This window comes from Ammospiza nelsoni, chromosome 3, assembly GCF_027579445.1.
Source record: "Ammospiza nelsoni isolate bAmmNel1 chromosome 3, bAmmNel1.pri, whole genome shotgun sequence".
Classification (NCBI taxonomy): Eukaryota; Metazoa; Chordata; class Aves; order Passeriformes; family Passerellidae; genus Ammospiza; species Ammospiza nelsoni.
In genome coordinates, this window is record NC_080635.1 from 69,599,932 (window position 1) to 69,619,116 (window position 19,185).

Here is a 19,185-nt window from a genome sequence, read left to right on the forward strand (position 1 = left end):
TGCTTTTGATTTTGGGGGATTTAAGCTGTTTTCACAGATATGTCAGAATTGTAACTATTTTCATTAGATCAAAAACAAAGGAAAAAGGGAGATTCTAGCTAACTGTGGCAATAATGAAATACTGTTACTAGTAGACCAGTTTAGAGAAATTTTGTCTCTCCAAGAAAAAGATATTACAGCAGTACAATAAACACAATTTCCTTTCAATTTTTCCTTGCTAGTGTCCAGATTATGAGTTACGCCAAAGAATATCAGGACAAAGGCAAAACCCTGATTCAGGGGTGATATATCAGAGGAACCAGTGGGATCCTAAAGTTGCTGACAAGCGCAAGAAAAAGAAAGATCGGGATGAAGAAGAAGAGGAAGAAGAAGAGGAAGAAGAAGAAGAAGAAGAAGAAGAAGAAGAGCAAGATGAAGAAGAAGAAGAAGATGAGGTAAATATTGCTAATTTCTAAACAGTGCAAAATATTACAGTGTACTTTAGACAAAGCAGAAAAAATTCTGATCTTCTAAAATATCACTGTACTATCTTATGAATTTATTTTGCTCAAAATTAATCTTAATTCCATTTCTGTCCTGCTTTAAGAGATGTGGGGTAACACTTAAATAGTAGGTTTTAGTGACAGCAAATATTGATCATTGTATAGCTTAACCTGGGCTCAGTCTTTGACTCAAAATTCACTGATCTTGTTTCCTGCCATAAGTTAGAAGTGTATCAGGAGGAGAAGGATGGCTCTACACTGCCTTTTTCTTGATCTAGACAAATTAAAAGAATTCTTAATTTTTTTAGCAACTTTTTTATTAATATTTGCAGGCCACTAACTTGTTTTCTGGTTTTGATGTTACACTACTACAAATGGATTTTCTCTTTTTTCAGGAAGGTATTAGATTTGAATTCAGGTTAAATTTTTATAATAGGGAGCAGAGACTTACCAACCCAAGTTCTAAGTACACTGCTCTCCATTCATAGAAATAACACTTCAGAATAGGATCATGGTCAGCAGTCACTGGACTAATAGTCATTGCAATACTCTCCAAAGCTACTTTTTAAAAATTTAAGTGAAGACAAAAATTATTTTAATACATTATTTCTGTGTCTTGAAATTTTGTTTTGCAGACTGGAAAAGGTCCACGTAAAAAAAAAGATCCTTTTTATGAACTAGTGCACAGGCCTGAAGATTTTCTTGAAAATGCAGAGAAAAGAATTGGAATATACAAGGATCTGATACGTCCTCATTTAGAAGTAAGAAAAAGCAAAGTAATATGATTATGCATGACAAAAGATTTTTAAAATATCTTGCACTGTTTTCATTGTTTTTTAGTTTGAGATTTGTTGTATTGAGGTTGTCATGCTACAAGGTTTCCCCAAATTCTGAAATTTATTCTGAAATCAGTGATACAAAGTTATCATCTGTAGGTGTTGTTTCTACTCTGCAGTCAAGATAAAGTAATCAGCTTTGACTTCTAAAAGTGACACCATACCTGCCACCACAAATGCTTTCTAAATCTAGTAAGTGAAATATTTGAAGACTCCATTGTTTCATCATCATTACCAGAGTCCATTCCAGAATGCAATCCCATAAATAATCTGCATCCATTGTCTTCACTCCAATAGTTTCCCTTTCTCACCTGCTTCATTGCCTGCAGATTTATATACACAGTAATTAGCCCATTAGTTTTTTTTACCACTTATTTAATTTCTGAAGCTATGACAGTTTCTTTCCCTGTTGTGTTCAGGAAAGTGGAATTACTGTATGTTTTTTATTTTGTTTTGTTGGAGTTTTTTGTTTTGATTTTGGGGGTTTTTTGTTGTTGTTGTTGTTGTTGTTTTTAATCTCTTAGCACGAGCAACTGCAAAATCTTCATGTTTGATGCCCACTTGACAATTACAGTTTATATCTTTGAATTTCCCTACGGATTAGTTAAACCTATAGATAAAATTGTTTAAAAGTGGTGTAATGGTCTTTGCTAGAGTAACAAACTTCTTGCTGCTGTGAAGGGGAAAACATTTAATCATTACACATTAATCTCATGTGGATTTCTTAAATTACTTTAGGATGTATACCACACTTCAACAGTTTCAACACATTCCTCTAGTTGGTAGGGTTCACTTAGGGTTCACTAGCAATGAATATATTGGTGAAGATGCTTAGTGGTCCACTAATACATTAAAAGAACACAGGGTTTTATCAATTGGCCCAGGCAGAGTTTGAGATGATTAAGTTGAAACTGAAACAAAAAGTTTATAAGGTGTGCAGTTTACACTGATAGGAAGATAGGTAGAATGAAATTTGCAGAACACACTTGGATGTCTTGATAAATTGTTGAGATTAAAATTACCTGAAATAAATGTGAATACTGCAGTGAGGAGAAACCTAATGAACAACTACAACATGTGAAATAATTGGCTAGACCTCAGTACTTCAGACAATCTGCCATCTTTGGGGGTTTAGTTAGTCAAAACAAAGTCAATAAATGAAATGCTATTGTTTAAACTCAAATAATATGAATGTACTAGTAAGACTGTAAGACCATGGTGTATAAGAGAAATATAAACTATTATCCTCCCTTTAGAGGAGTATTAGAAAGAATTAATTAGTTATTATCTATTTGGACCAAAGATAGAGCAGATTATTTAATTTACAGTATAGAAGACAGACTAGATGAAATGAGCCAGGAAATGAGCTCTGACCATAAATATAGTGAAGAACTGGAACAGATTACCTGCAAAGGTGTAAAGTCACCTTCAATAGGACCTTTTAGGCTTGAGGTTAGACCATCATTTTTCAGGAATGAAGTGAGTGTTCTCAGTCCTCAGAGAGAGGCATTAACAGCCAACATGGGCTAGTTTTTTAGTCTAAGACATTATTAATAGTGTGAAAATTTCAAGCAGGAAAAGTAAAATATATGGTCCAAATTTTAAAGGAATTGGGAGTTAAAACATTGGACTATTGGCTGGCATTTCTGAGAAATGTATTAATTGAGATTGTCTTCATTTTCCAGCAAAGAATTAAGGTAGTGAGACAATCAAAAGTTGAATTCATACACAAAATGTTACTGTATCTTGATATTCTTTAGCTCTCTTGCATTTGAGCTAAAATTTCTAAGCTATCTTCTGAAGCCATTGTAACTCCAGTTTTGGAATTAGCTCTGTATTTATCTGTCATCACATAAAAGTTAATCTCCAGAAGATTTTATAAACCATTAATACTATGAATCCTGATTTTGCTGAAGTGCCCAGGATTCCAACCTTTGATCTGTAATAGGAAGAGAATGAGCCTCAGTGTCATTATCTAGTTAACTATACTCAACTGATTGGCATGTTCTTTATCAGGGATTGTTGGCTTACCAGGATTGTCGATATCTTATTGAAGTGGATGGAAGTCAGGAACTAGATCTTGTCTTGGAGGTAAGTAAACTATGCACCAGCTAAGTTAACCTTCACTAGAAAATAATTTCTCAGTTCTGTGGATTGTTTTCCTGAGGGCAAAATTTTAAGTTGTGTTTAAAACCTATTCATTAACTATTAGAAAACATGACTTTTGAAATACTTGCTTTCCTTCCTCTATTGTAAGATTTACTGCTCTGCTCCCAGACTTACATACATGTTACATGAGAATATTTTCAGGCAGGCTGCAAACTTTTCTATTATGTCCATCTGATTTCAGTGCTTTTTCTGATGTGTATTAATGTAAATTAATACAGATTACTCATTCTTCCTATTAAAAAACCTGCAATTATAAATTTTGAAGATAAATAATCTTATCCTCTGCCTCATAACTAAAAGTTCCTTCAAATCAGAACCGAGAGTATGGGGTTGAAAATTAAGTAGGAGATTGTTTTTGACAAGGTAGGAAGTAAACTTCTCCTGCATTTTCTCCTCTGTTTGAAATAAATTGTATTGTTATAATTCTCTAAGTTAATTATTTCAGGGTATGTTTAACTCTACCATGAATGGCCCTATGGGAAAAATAAGCAGTCATTTTGCAACATTGGAACATACAATTTCCTCATTTATGATCTGTTTGTGAATGTTGCAACACAAAATTTATATTAAATGCAGTCAAGTTATGTTATGATTCCAACCATTTTACCTACAAGTAAGGCAAAGGCCTATAATAAAACTAGCCCAAACATGACAGAATTTGCTTTTTCATTTCAGGAATATTTGCATTCAATCAATATTACATTCAGGAAACTATTCAAATAAATATCATCTCAGTCTCATTGGTAGACATTGGTATACATACCTTTCAAAATAAACTACCCAGAGTTGTATTGCTTCTGAATGTGCCTATTCTGATTTCCCAAAGAGATTTGCCTCTTTTTCCAATTGGAGCTGCTCTGAGTGCTTGCCCTGCCTTGGGGGAACCTTCACAGTCTTGTCCTTTAGTAGGCTTGGGATTCACAGTGTAATGAGGAGACAGAAAAGCTGTGATTTGGCCTTTTGCACTGCCTGTATCTACCAAATAGCTTCTTAAAATTCAGCTCAATAACTAGCATGAGTCTGAGTTATTAACTGGGCCTTGGTTTTTACATAGCCGTTATATAAATAATAAGTTACAATTTTAAATAGATTTTTTGGGCCCTTATGAAGACAAAAGCAGTTCTGATTTATCATTGTTGCTGCTAGAAATGAAGGGATGGGACTATTTTCAAGCTAAGAACAATTTATTGCTCAGATAAACATCGATTTTAGAGGAGCAAGCATTCGGCCATAGCCCAAGAGTAGTCACAAGTTTCTTTGTTACAAGGCAATATATAATTTTTGAACCAATAGACAGTTGCCACAGGATTTATGTTGCTTTTTTAACCTATCACCTTTACTTACTTCTACTGCACTGTGGATACTTGTATCCAATGGACTTCTAACTCACAGGCACACATATTATATATGTGTGCTTCTATTATAACTTCTAAACTCTTAGCTTACTCTGTACAACCACACCCTTACATTATAAACCCTTCACCATCTTTTCAGTACAATTTCTCCCTTACTTAAGGCATATTCTCACCTACAACTATAGAAATTTAAGTTTATGATTTTTCTGCTTAATGTCTGTGTATTGTATTTTTACATCAATCTTAGCTTCTTCTAAGGCTGCAGATCAAATCCTTCAGTGTCTGTGGAAGTTTCTGTTTTTCTGATTCCCACACTGATTGGTACTAAATCAAGACTTATTTTATTTCCAGACAGTGGTAAGCCGACTTGAGTCTATGGAAGTTCAAAATGCAGCTCCTGTAATCAGACTCCAAAGTGAACTAGAAGAAGAAACACTGGATGGAAAGCAGGCCGTAGGTGTTCTTTTCTAAAGTGTGACTGACTGTAATAACTAGAATTACTTTTCTGCTGTAAGCTTATATTACAGCATCTTTGTTTCACAATAGTGAAACAGGTTGTTTTACCATACAGTAAGAGCATTTTGTAAGCATTGACCTTTCAGAAATGAGAATATAAGGTCTTTCTGGGACTCAAGTCCACTTAAAAAGTATGAAAATAAAAAAACCCTGTGATTCCGAAAAACTTCATAATATTTATAATAAAACTTGGAACAGAATGTTTGTTTTAGTAATAGAAAAAATAGGAAAAAATACTTCCTTCCAAGGAAATAAACTTTAGCCAAAGGATAACAATCTCAGCAGCTGACTCTTAGCTCAGTCTACTCTTCCTGAATAAGAATCAACATGCTAATCCAAATATAGCAACATTCTGCCTAACTGAGATTACATTTGTTCTATTTTCCTGTAATTAATTAGAAACATGACAAGTTACTGCTGAATTCTGCTGAATCATGGCAATTATAATTTATGTCCCTTCCAAAAAACCTGAAAGCCAGAAGTTTTGCATGAATGTCATCACCTATGTTTAGTTCCGATCATCTTTCCTATTTCTGAAACAAAACTCTGAATACATGAATGGAAGTGTAATGGGGAGACCCCACATTTTCAGAAATACCCCTCCCTTCCCTTTTGTTTTCTCAGTTCTTAACAAATTCACAAGTGAAAGACTTTCTGTGTCAGAGGTCATCTGTATTTATTATTTAGTTAATTTGTGTGTTTTAGCTTGTGTGTAAGTTTTGAGTAACCACAGTATTCAGGGCAAAGAGTTCTGCATTGTGACTGAACATTATGCACAGAATTGCTTCCCTCTGTGTTGAACCTGCAGCCTTTCCTCCAGTATGCAGAGGTCACTGAATAATTTGGTTTTCTACATCTGCCCTCTAATAACTCATGAGTTCAGATTTCTGTCCTGCTCTTATGTGGCTTTACTGAAGAATTCCAGTCTGTATAATTTTATTCCTCCTTGCACAACAAACTTGTTGTGGGATTGATCAATTATTTTTAGCTTCTTCTGGAAGTTATCCAATTTTGCTGTGTCCTTTCTGAGATTAGAGCAGTAGGAGGCACATTGCAGTAAAGGCAAGGGCAATATTTAAACAATTTAAACACAAACCTTTATCATCTATTCTCTCTGTGCTCAACATTCCTAACATTCAGGTTGGTTTTCTGACTGCTCTTGGGCATTGAAAAAATGCTTTCACAGAGGGATCTGTTTCTGAGTAGTGACAGTCGGTGAAAATTCATAGCTTCTGTGTAAAAGTGCTGTTTTAATGCCTGCCTTTATTGGTTCTTAAAGTTCTTCTGCAGCTCCTCACAGCCAGCACTTGTCCGTACTATTCTGAATTTAGAGTCACCATGACTTTAGGATTCACTCACTATTGACATTCTGTGAAAAGAATATTAAACTTTTTCCTATCGTATTATATTTCTGCATGGCTAAAATAGATACTTTAATATTGGTATTCCCTGACACAAATAATGGTCCTTTTTTCAAACCCTGTAGAAGAAATCTTAGCCATTTTCTTGTGTCTTCAATAAATGGCTCTTTACCATTTCAAACTTTTAAAAATAATAAATAAAGCCTACAGGAACTATTTTAAGTACTATTCCTTTAATTACTATTCCTTCCTTCAGGTCTTTTAAACAGACCTGAAAAATGAAGTAATTTCTCTTTAAAATGGTTCTACAATTCTGAAAAAATTTTTATTTAAATGTTCAAAAAACTATAATGTGTTTAAGTTAGCTTATTTTCCATCCAAAGGTTTCAAAAAAGTCTAATAAAAAAGGCATATGTAGCTACAGACAAAAATGACACTTGCAATTATTACTATTTTAATGAACAGGATGAACTTCTCCGGGCTCTGTCGTCTTACAAGCTGATAGCACCCAGATACCGATGGCGTAGGAGCAGGTGGGGACAAGTGTGTCCCGTGGCTCTAAAGGAAGGGGACATTGTAATGGGAAACCCAGAGTTTGCTGTCAGGTTAGTGGAATTTGACACTCTTAATTTTCATATCTATTTTATGAGATGTCTATATCTGCTAGCTTCTCTTCTGCTTTAAGTTTTCTAGGTAGAATGTACGTGCTGTCATGCCAAGAGGCATTGAACAAATTTGTGTTGAATCCACGGCCTTACCTCTTACCTCCAATGCCAGTTCCTCCTTGTAAAGTGTTCGTATTTGGTCCTCCCTTCTCTGGAAGAACAACTATTTGTAATGAAATTGCACGCAATTATAATGGAAAGGTAGGTTCATAAATGTCTTAGGTAGCTGGGCCTTGGCAATCAGTTAAGCACGTTCTTGTCATGTTATTAACATTCAAGTTACAAATATAGGAATTACAGAGGAAACATAGTATTTTAGTGAATTTTTTTTTATAAAAGTAGCTACAGATCAAGAATACTTTTATATATCCTCTTATATTGCAGTTATCTTAGTATTAGAATACTATAAATAACTTTGTATCTAAGATAATTAAATATAAATGCAAGTGGAAAATCATTTCTTTTTCAAAAAAACCCCAACCCTGCACTTGAATTACATGTAAATTTTTCTGAAATCTGCAGAGCTTTTCTAAAATAATTTTATTTTATAAATATTGGACCAGATGCTATATTTGTCTTCTGTGATATTTGTATTTTTTCAAATAATTTCACTAGGTTCTTGATATGGACATACTCTTTCAACAATATAAAGAATCAAGAGAGAAACAAGCTGAGGAATTGCAAAAGGATGCAGTAGAAAAGGCTATAGAAGCGGTGAAAAATAGATTGGAATCAGAAGAACAATCAGAAGAATCAGGTGAATAAGCTGTTCTGTGGTCTTTGAAGCTGTCTTATTTGCTTCACATCATTTAACTGAAGCAGTTGCTGTCACTTTGACTTGAAAAAGTTGCAGAAGTTGTTATGATTTCTGGGCATTAAATATGAACTAAAAGAACAAGCAGTGAAGGGAATAGCTTAGTAAAATTCAGTGTTTTTACATATAAATATATATAAATATATATATATTAAAAAAAATCTTTTGAATTTGAGGGCCATGTCAAAAGGAGTTTTCTGAACACTGACACTGTTTGAAAATATTCAATTTTAATGACTTTCTGACAAATTAAATCTCTGCAAAAATGAAATTCTCATCCAGAAAGCAGCTTATCAGCTGAACTAATGTGAATACACAATATACAGATTTTTCACTTTGGAGCAGCCTTCCAATTATGCTGTCACAGATGGCACATTCATGAGTCGCTCCAGCTCTGGTCACATTTAGGCTTCTTAAGCTGCCTAGTTTTCTGCAGTTTGACAAATTCAATAAATATATTGCAAAGGTGAAAATTATATGTTATTTTAGTATCTTTTAAGCAAAGTTTGTATTTTTTTCAAGGAAGTTCAGTGGATGCTTTTCAAAATTATTCTTTTGAAATGAAAATACTCCATTGAATTAGAATTGCCTTTTTATGGTTAGCTCTAGTTAGGGTTCCAATGGACAATGGGGCCATTTTGCCTTATTCATCTAAGCAAGGAATTGTGTTTGACTTTTACATTGGTAGATACAGCTAACAAGAGGTCAGTGTATTCCTCTAGTGCTGCAAAACTGATGCTGACAGTGATAAAAAATCATTGGCATTGCTGTAAGAATAATGATGAGCTATGACACTAAAATTGAAACAGTTAAACAGTGTTGCATTCTAGATTCCTGACTATGTTAATACTTTTGAGGACAGGAATGTTATTCCTGACTATGTAAATACTTTTGAGGACAGGGATGTTAATCCTATTAGAATTAATGAGAAATTAATCCTAATTAAAAATTTTATTGCAAAACTGAAGTACAAACAGAGGATGTATTTTCCTTTACATATCTTTTTGTAGCATAAGATTGTTTCAGATTTTTTTAAGAGATAAGGAGATGTTTGGGTTTGGGCTGCATTGAGTTTTTTTGCAGAATGGAAATTTTTGTATTGCACCAAAAGGAAGTTATTAAGATGCTGCTCCTTTTGTAGGCACCTTGTATCTTGGCAAAAATAAGCTGATAAATGTGTACATTTGTGCATGTAAAAAGTATCAATACAATCATTGAAAATTCTTGACATAAATACAGAAACTAAATAAGGCATTTTTTCCAAATTACACTCATGGTAGGTAGTGCAGTTGGCTAAAACAGTTCTTCACCAAATTTTATCAAGTTAATTGTGAGTTAACTGTGAGTATTTCTTATAAAGCTTTAAAATAATTATACTTGTTGTGCCAGCAATTAATAAGAAAATGTGGAAAAATATTAATGTTTTGTGCATCATAGGGAATACTGGCTACTTTATTGTTTAAAATACACTGCTTTGATCTAAAATTTGTATTGATTGAGAAACTAGTTTGGTAAACCTTTTGATTTAGGAACCAAAGGGAAATCAAATAAATGGAAATTCTAGCATGCTCTAAATGCCTGATTATTCTGCTACAGAAATGTCATTCTGTTTATATTGAAAGAATATTTAGCTTAGAGGTGGAAAATACTGTACAGTTAAAAATGTTGTGGTTTTGATACTGAGAGAGCAAACCAAGATCTTAGTTTATGAGACACACTCTACATCTGCATTTGGAACTGGTGTTTGTTTCTTTCTCAGAGCAATTGTGTATTGCTTAAAATGTATGCTGTGCTGAAGTTATGATATAATGCTTTATTTGAGTCCTGATTTCAAATTTCTCTGTGAAGTTCATTTAAAAAATCTATGGTGTTAGGAATACCAGAGATAACTGCTGACCACCCAGAAGTTCAAGCCATGCTAGAAGGAGCCAAAAGTGTGTCATTCTCTGAAGACATAATGTTATCTCAAATGTACGCTGAAGCACTGGAGGAAGCAGTTGCAGAGGTGAGACTACAAGTAGTATGTAGCAAAATACTTTTTTCCTAAGAGGAGCTTCTAACAATTTATGCATTATCCATATATGTTCTTAGTTTTCCCATTTGAGACATCAGTTTCATTTATATCACATAGCCCAAAAGCTTACATAGGATTGAGGAGACACTGAGGAAGACAATGAAAGACAAATCTAATGAGGACTATTTTATTGTCCTTTATACATAATAAAAATATGTGTGTGCATGTGTATATGTATTCACACAATTATAGAGAAGTTATTTCTGTCTTTTAAATTACCTGAGCTACAAATTGTTAACGGCTGGAGAATTATCTGACAGATCATTGTCTGCTTGCTCTATTCTTATATTTGTAGTCACTATTAAAGAACTGAACACCAGATGTAAGAGTTTGAAAAGAATTGTTTATGAAGATCTATACAAGAATCTTTAAATGTTTTGAATTTGTTCAATGGTATGTAACTATTGAAACTGGAATGTAAATTCTTTATAGGCAAGCTTAAAAAAAATCACTATTGCATTAGTCTCTTCTTGTTTAAAATGTTTCTCATTTCATTCAGACATACAAAGTTATAAATGTCTTACTTTTTATTGACCTGAAATAATAATAAGGAAAAATCATAGCATTTAGAAAGTAATTTTGTATTATGCTGTCTTTTTTGTACAGCTCATTTAAGTCTTTTTATATTCCTGAATGTGACATTTTCTAACAGCTTATGAAGACTAACAAAGACAGGTTTCCTGATGCTCCAGAAAGAGGAGGGTGGGTAGTGGATAACTACCCTCTGTCAGAAGACCACTGGTCAGCCTTATTAGAGAAAAGACTTCTACCTGACACTATTGTCTGTCTGAAGGATACAGAAAAAGATGGTTAGTAAATGCACCCTAATGCAACTTTATACTTTCTTTCTTTTTTTCTGTGTTGATATCTGTATATAAAACATACTTGTGAGAAAAACTAGTAGTTATGTCCCATTTATAAAGCTTCAGGGTCTGGAGAATGAATCATCCAGTGAATCAACAAGAGAACCACAATTTCTTACAATTTGGAGTTAGGGAATTACACAGAATTTAAACCAGGAATACTTTGCTATAACAGCAAAGAAGATTTCTCCCGTTTTAAATCAGTTTTCATTTTTCTCCTATTTACAACCAGCAGGAAATACCAGTAGACTCTTGTAGCATCAGATTTTTTTATTCTTGGCTGGCTGGCCACCACCTTGCAAAGTGGCTCTTGGTCAAATTTCTCTGCCTTGGTTTGCCCATTTGCAAAATTAGGTTAGAGGTATGAAATTTCTCAGCTTGAGAGAAGAGGCGAGTGGGGGAAATACTTGTATGCAGGGGTACTCTGTTCTCCATTCTGGGATCAAAAATAAACCCCAGTAACTTCCTACCCAGATGGATACAGTGGCTTCGTATCTATGAATTCAGAGTAAGGGATTTTTACTTTATTCTTTCCAGCCAAAAGGAAGATTGGCACCAAGAATCAATAACTGAACATATTCATGTACTGTTAAAAGTTTGTAAAATTGTGTCTTCATGGATCATATTTGCTTGATTCATACCACACCACAAGTTTAATTGATCATTGGCATTTTTTGATCATTACCTGCTCAACCCAGTCCATTATCAAAAAATCTTTCAGTGGCAGAAACTTCCATTGAAGAAAGGCATGATGGGTCTATTCACACAGAGTTCAAGACAACTCATTAGATGCCCAGCACTGGAATCAGTCCAGAGATCTTCAAACCCTTGTCCCTGAATATAAAAATCAACCTGAGAAAAGCAAGGTTACACAGTTTACTCAGAACAGATTTCTTATTTAAAAAACCCCAAATTTAGAAGTATGTCAACTGATCAGCAAATCATCCTCACAACTCAGGAATAGTAGCTAAACAACTTAGTCACACAGCTTTGTGAAATTTTGTAACCAAAAGTGTTTCGGTGTGGCCAGAGCTCATACAGAGACTAAATACTGGCTGAACATTTCTGTGAGAAGTTTCTAGGTCCAGTGTTTGTCAGAAAACCGTTTTTGCAGAAGCAGTCATTCAAGACTTCATCTCAGACACTTTTGGAAAGAACCTAGAGGCAAATTGTTTTCCATGCCTCATCTTTGCTTCCCAGCCATTCCAAGCTTATTGAGATGTTCATGAACCTTGTTTCTGGGACGTAGTGCATTGTCCTTTCTTACAACCACAAAAAGCATCTCCTTCCTGTAGTTGGCATATGGTAAGGAAATGTCAATACTGTGTGCTAAATAATAAACATCAGGAGTCTGCCTCTAGCCTGAACTGCAGGGAGAGCAGTGAGGTGGGAGAGACGCTTTCAGAATTATATTAAATTTCTCTTCACTTCTCAGAATTTAACAAATTAGTGAATTAGTTGGATAGAAGAAAAGATTGGCTCTTTTCTGGTCAGTAACTACTCCTTTTTTAAAAAATATATTTTCTTTTTTATTTTTTGTTTTCTGAAGGGAAGAATTTGGGAATTCATAGCAGAGGCTTTCAAATTAAGGCCTCTCTAGAGCTTGCCTATTATGTGCTTCCTTCCTGCAGTATAGGCCTCTGCCATTTCCACTTGTTCTCAAAACCTCCTCTGAATTACTTGCTATAATATGAATAACCTGTTTTATACTCTTGGTAGTATAAAAATTTGGCTGAAAATGTAGCTTTTTGCTTATGGATACATTTCCTTGAATTTAGCTATTTTGTTTCATTTTATTCTTTTTATTTGCACAATTATGTTGACTCTTTACTTGATTCCCACTTGTTTCTGTCATTTAAATAATTATGTAGTTGTGAAGTTTACATTTTCACAGATTTGAGTCATTACTTTGTAGTCTGTTCCCTGACCTAGTCTAAACTCTCATAAGTCCACTGATGAAAACAGGTTTCAGCACACAGCCATAAATAAATCTATTTTTCAAAGTAAATAAGTCAGTAGAGTTCCTAGTAGGAACAGCATACTCTTAATTTCTGCTAAACAGCTGCAGTAGTAGAGGTATGCACATTATTTATATTTTTATTTGAATGTTTTTCATTTGTTTCTTCACAGCATTCTTTGTACACTTGCAAATATAATAAATGGCAGAGTAACACATGATATATGAAAGTTTAAGATAAATCATTTCAGTTTTGTCTCCTTTTATAGCCTTCATAACCTTCCAATATTCCAGATTCAGTTTTTAGGTGCTTTAAATTGAAAAAAGCTCTAAAATTGTATAAATCAACAGCGTCATAACATTTCAGTGGTATATATACTTTTTGTTGACTGTAAAAGAAATCTGTCAACAATTTATTAATTGATATTCCTAACACAATGACTTTAGTTTTATACAGATGCATTAAAGTCATTACTGTTATGCAATTATGCTGCAGGAGCCTGTATGCTGCGCAGAGCATACCTAGCAAGTAGGAATGAAAATAATTCTAAGAGTTTGGAAACACCAACACATGAAGCATTAGAAACGAAAGAAGATGATGAAAGGTAAAATATTCCAAATATCTGAATGTATAAAATGAGCACAAGAAAATTCTAGCCTCACTCTGTGTTAAAGGTATCAGTGCATTTATCACACAAATTAAGTAAAGCAGTACACTAAGACTAGTTATCATATACAGGAAATAATCCAATATCTGTTGTCTTTGAGGAATATTTCATTTATATCAGTACATATGGTGGCAGTAAAATCTCTTTCTAAATGCTTTTTCATTAGCCTTTCATTAGTCCAACTTTTAATGAAATGAGACAAGAAAATTAATTTAGATTATAAAATACATCTGATTTTTATTTTTTACAACCAAAATTATATTTCCACATCTTTACATTTAATGTATCTGCAACTTGCTTTAGTAATATTTGTAATGGTCTTAAGATAAAGAAACTTTTATTTACAGTGAAGAAATAGAAGAAACACTGACATCAGAGGAAGATCAGTCTCCAGCTGCTACTGAGGAGAAAGGTGTGTATCATTTGACTTCTGATCGAATTATGTGTTTCAATCACTTAGTGGTTTGATTTTCCAGTTTTGATTTCCTTTTTTACATTCAGCATCTAGAAAAATAACTTTTTGTTACTCTCTTCATTGGTACTCACTTCACACATTTCTTTGTGTCATTCCTCATGGATGTTACAGAATAGAGATGGTTTCCATTAAATCAGCCAGCACTGTTGTAGTTTTCAATAAATCCAAAGGATGGGATTCTATCTCCTCTAGTAACTTTTCTAAGTGGGTTATTAACTGTCTTGAAACTACTCATCTGTAGCTCTTTAAAAGTTACAAAGCATTGCTGGAACTTAGTCAATAGTTAATGAGAAAATCACAGCATTGTCTGATTTTCTGGTCTTCCTTCAGTAAGCTCAACCTGAAGTAATTAAAAGGGAATGGATATCAGTTCATCACTGTCTTTCCTAATATGCATTGGGAATTGCTCAATCTGATAGCAACACACATTTTGAATTGCTGAATCCAGAAGCAGAGGTGAGGCTGTAGCAGCTCTGTGTCCCCAGGACCATGCAATGAGTCTAAGCACATACTCCCATTTCCCTGTCATCCTCTTCTTACTCTATTATCCATGCTAGTGGATCCAATCCACTTTGATCCTTCCTTCTCCTTGCCTTCTCAGAAAAGCTTCCTGATATTATAAATCTCCGACAATCCCAAACTGCTTTTCCCTAGGCATCCCCTAATGAATCTCATGCCCTGTAGGCAGTAATGCACTTCAGCCAGAGAGCTTCTCGGGGTGACCCATCTCAGTAGATTTCACACCCAGACAATGCCTTCATCATCACCTTCTAATGGCCCTGAGGGGTGTCAAGTCACGGTGATATTTGTTGTGATGAACTTTTGGGGGTTCACTTATCTGTCATTGTTTCTCCCCTTCTTTGTGCTTATGGACATTAGTCTTTAACAACATAACACCATAAAAACTAATGGAATTCTGTGTATTACATGAGGCTTCCCCTCTGGTTGCAACATAAATAGAACATTTTAGATAAAGATGTTCTTACTTTATTGCTTTCTATATTGACAGAACCACCTTTTTTTGTTTGTTTCCTGTAAAGATCCTACTTTATATCAGAATGGTGTTTTACTTAGTTTCCAGCAGAGAAAATATAATTGTCCTGGGCAGAAGTGAATAATCTGTAAGGAGTGAGATTTTGGCATCAGACCAGTTGTCACAAATAGGCTGGATTTTTGCACCTCAGATTGTGTCAGTTGGATTGAGACTTTGTTCCAGTTAGTTGTGATATTATGATCTCCTCGAGCTAGGTTTTATAAGCTCTTGGAAACCTATATAACACTTGAGATGGCTTAGCTGCCTCTGATGGCATAAAATTAGCAGGATGGCTTCTGTGGCAGTGTTGGAAACAGAAAAGTTTTAATAAAAGGCAAAATAACAAAGCTCTTTACAGAGAAAACCTGAGTTAGAGGTACACCTAACAAAAACAATTCCTTTGTTCTCTTCTTTTTCTAGTAAATTACTTAGGCAGGACTTTCTAGCTTCTATCCAATTAGCTATCCTTAAGTTTGAAGTAAAGTCCCCAAATTCCTATGAGGTGTCTTTTTACCTAATTGAGAAGAGAACTTTTAGGCTTTTTTTCTTTTTAAAGAGACAAAAGATAATTTAGTCACTACATCAACAAAGGGCACATTCCTACATAGTTTCAATGGTTTGAACCTCAATAGTCCAAAAAGCTGCAGAGTTTTAGTTCCCTCTTAGCCTTCTTTAATCACTGCCTAGCTTCTTAGAAGAATGTTTCTGTCTGATTTGGATCAGCTGTCACAATGAATTACCATGCATAAATATCTGTCTCTATATTAAGAACTAGACTGGGGACTTTGGAGTATTTTCTTTCTCTACTCTCCAGTCTCAAGATTTCCCATTCATAGCCTGAATTATCACCCAAGGCCTGGAGCGGAATTCCCACTTTCATTTTTTCTCATCAAGAATCTAGACTGCTATTGCCATTTTTCTTTCCAACCCAACATACTGGTTTCTATACAAAATTACTATGGCCAAGCTTAAGTTCTGTATTACCAGTATGTCTCACATATGTTCTCTTTCCTGACCTAGTCTGGCATTTATTTTACATATTTATTTAGGATGCATTTATCATACATATTTACAAGGCCTAAGTTGTAAAGGTAATATAAAAGAGACTGAGTAAGATAGCATGCTTTTAAATTTTAATGAGGTAACATTTCACCTACTCTGTGAAAAAAAATACTGTAACTTTCTAGGGTTCTTTAAATTCTTTAAATTTAAATTCTTTGAATGTAAGCTTTTTTAAAAAATCCACATTATACCTTTTATAGTTTCTAATAAAACACATAGCTTTTCTCCAAAGTGAATAAATCCTATAGTATTAAACATACAGGCTTCTACAAAGATACTTCGTCATTCTCATCTCAAATAATAAACTTCATGGGAGTTTGCAATATCTAAATAATGTTGATCTGAGTACCTCAAAAGAACATAATAATGTCATGTGGTCTTAAGACATGTTATAAGTCCTTGTTCAGAGAAAATCATGTTTTCCTACACCTACATTTTATTTCAATAATCAAACACTGACTCACCAAAACAATTCAGTCATGCTGCTCTTAGCCTGACATCGTTTTATTTCACATGTAGTGCCATCAGCACATTGACTGCAGCTTTTCTCCCATGTGACATATCTTTACAGCAATATAGACAAATGTTCACAGTTCACATGTTCCCAGTTTGTTGGGTTTTTATAATATATAGCAGTTAGAATATAAAAAAGATAGCTCAGAAAAAATACTTCAGAGCCCAAATCATACTCTTTTAGTCTCTCACATATGGCATCCTCTAGGAATGGCTCAAAGCTGCACCAGGAGAGGCTTAGATTGGGCCTCAGGAAGTGTTTCTTTACTGAGAAGGTAGTCAAACACCAGAACAGGATTCCTAGAGATGTGACTGATGCCCCAAACCATTTAAGAAACATTTAGGAAATGCCACTAATAACATGCTTTAGCTTTTGGTCAGCCCTGAATTGCTCAGTTGATGAGCAGTAGATGATCGTTGTAGGTCCCTTCCAACTGGAATAGTTCTATTCTGTTCTATTCTATTCTATTCTATTCTATTCTATTCTATTCTATTCTATTCCATTCCATTTCATTCCATTCAAGTAGATGCACATTTTAATAACCACTGTTTTTGTAATGTCAGTGGAATCTGGGATTGTTTCAGCACTGAACATATTCACGTTTATAAGACTGTGTTTAAAAGGATAAAATCATTCCAGTGATGAACAAGGTACTTCCACATGTCTTAATGAGAGTAAAAGTAACTGGAGAAGGAGACTTTGTGCAAATCTAACAAATGTGTTTAAGTGAGTTAAGAAGCTAAGTTCAATGCTGAAATGTCTGCTAAAGATATAGAAATCAATTTATGTGTTATCTCTTGCTTGTAATGTCTCACTGAACATTATAGCCTCATATTTTTTTCACGTCCTTTGACACAATTATTCTGAGGTTTTTTTCAGGAATTTCTTTATTTAAGCATTTTTGCAGAAGCTTTGCATGAGTATGACTGTATTTATACTAGGAGACAGCTATATCAATTCATGAGACTATTATATTTCACCTGTTGTAGAGGAGTTCTCAACTTCAGGCAGATCTGTGGGTTCACTCCAATCTTCTTGAAGTAATACTTGGCATATTCTTTTCCTGCCACATTTCTGCCAGAGATTACTTCCTTTCTATAGCAAACTCAACTGGAGCACACATGCTTATGCCTCAGTAGCTCAGGCTGGTGTGTTTGTACAACCACATTTTCACTGATGTCTCTTCTGCTGCTCTTGCTATTTGGGCAGAAGTTCTTGGCAAAAATAAATTGGCAGCTGGGCTCATAATTCCAGATGTCACCTCTCATGCTTGTGCTTTCACAGCTTTTAAGATCATTCTTAGTTATATACTCTTTAATATTGAGTTGCAGCTCTTTAATATTGATCTCCTTTCTCATTACAGATGGTGGAGGGTTGAATCAATACCCTTCTCTTGGGCTTTTGTTCTATTTTCTTGCTTTTTTTATTTTTATCATCATGTTAAATTCAGTAAGATATTTGAAACAACAAGAGCAAAAAATAATTAAACCTGTTCATGTTAGTGCATTTTCTGTTTAGTCTTTGAAGAGAAATACTTCTTGGAATCAATTGTAATTATAACATTTACCAGGCAGATGATGTGTGCTCAGTCCTACAGCCTCTAAATATATTTCTATTGTTTTTCTTGACAACTTGCATCCTGATTTGTGCTTTCCCCTACCTTTACCTGGAGGTTTTTCAGAGAGAGAGATTGGACAAGGACAGTTTATTAAACTGGAGATGAGAGATTGCAAATTACTTATACTGCAAACTTCAAAGCAAGCTCTAGTGATATTACCTTCACAGTTTGTTCAGTGTCTGAGCAAAGCTGCATGATCTTCAAAGCCACTTTCTGCTGTCATTTATAAATCAGATGTGATAATTGCATTTTAATACCTGTAATCCCAGCATTTTAGGCAGAGAAATTTCAAAATTTGAAAACCAGAAAGGTTAAGAACAACTTCCTCAATTAAATCCCAAATACCTTCAGTTCTTAAATTTTTTAGTCTCTCATTCAGAAAAATAAAGACTAAGGAATATTGGTGGAGAACAGCTATGCAGTGTTTTGAAGAAAAAAAAAGAACAAAAGCCTATGATTAGAGCTATCCATCTTTCTGGAAGCTCTCGTCACTTTCTGAACATAAAAAGAGAAAGGACATCCTCTTAATTTACTTCACTTAATGTCTGTCCATCTGTCCTCCTTGACCCTATCCCGTATCAGTCTTGTAAATTAAATAGAACCATAAGCTAATGAAAAGATAAATGAAATCTTGTAACAGCTTTCTCTAAACACTTTGAAGGCAACTCATCTTTAGTGGAGATGGTCAGCTTTAGTTTTTGAAATATACATTTTAGCTTTCAT

At 34.2% G+C, this 19,185-nt stretch overlaps 1 protein-coding gene across 1 annotated transcript in view; it reads left to right on the forward strand.

The window, feature by feature from the left end:
• AK9 (adenylate kinase 9) overlaps window positions 1–19,185 on the forward strand; it is a 59,300-nt gene that overhangs the window by 11,148 nt on the left and 28,967 nt on the right. Inside the window, exons 7-17 of the mRNA XM_059469079.1 lie at window positions 222–434; window positions 1,118–1,243; window positions 3,335–3,409; window positions 5,194–5,295; window positions 7,185–7,324; window positions 7,405–7,585; window positions 8,000–8,141; window positions 10,073–10,203; window positions 10,925–11,081; window positions 13,589–13,697; window positions 14,108–14,172. Of these exons, the coding sequence (XP_059325062.1) occupies window positions 222–434; window positions 1,118–1,243; window positions 3,335–3,409; window positions 5,194–5,295; window positions 7,185–7,324; window positions 7,405–7,585; window positions 8,000–8,141; window positions 10,073–10,203; window positions 10,925–11,081; window positions 13,589–13,697; window positions 14,108–14,172 (1,441 nt within the window). The remainder of the gene's footprint in view (window positions 1–221; window positions 435–1,117; window positions 1,244–3,334; window positions 3,410–5,193; window positions 5,296–7,184; window positions 7,325–7,404; window positions 7,586–7,999; window positions 8,142–10,072; window positions 10,204–10,924; window positions 11,082–13,588; window positions 13,698–14,107; window positions 14,173–19,185) is intronic.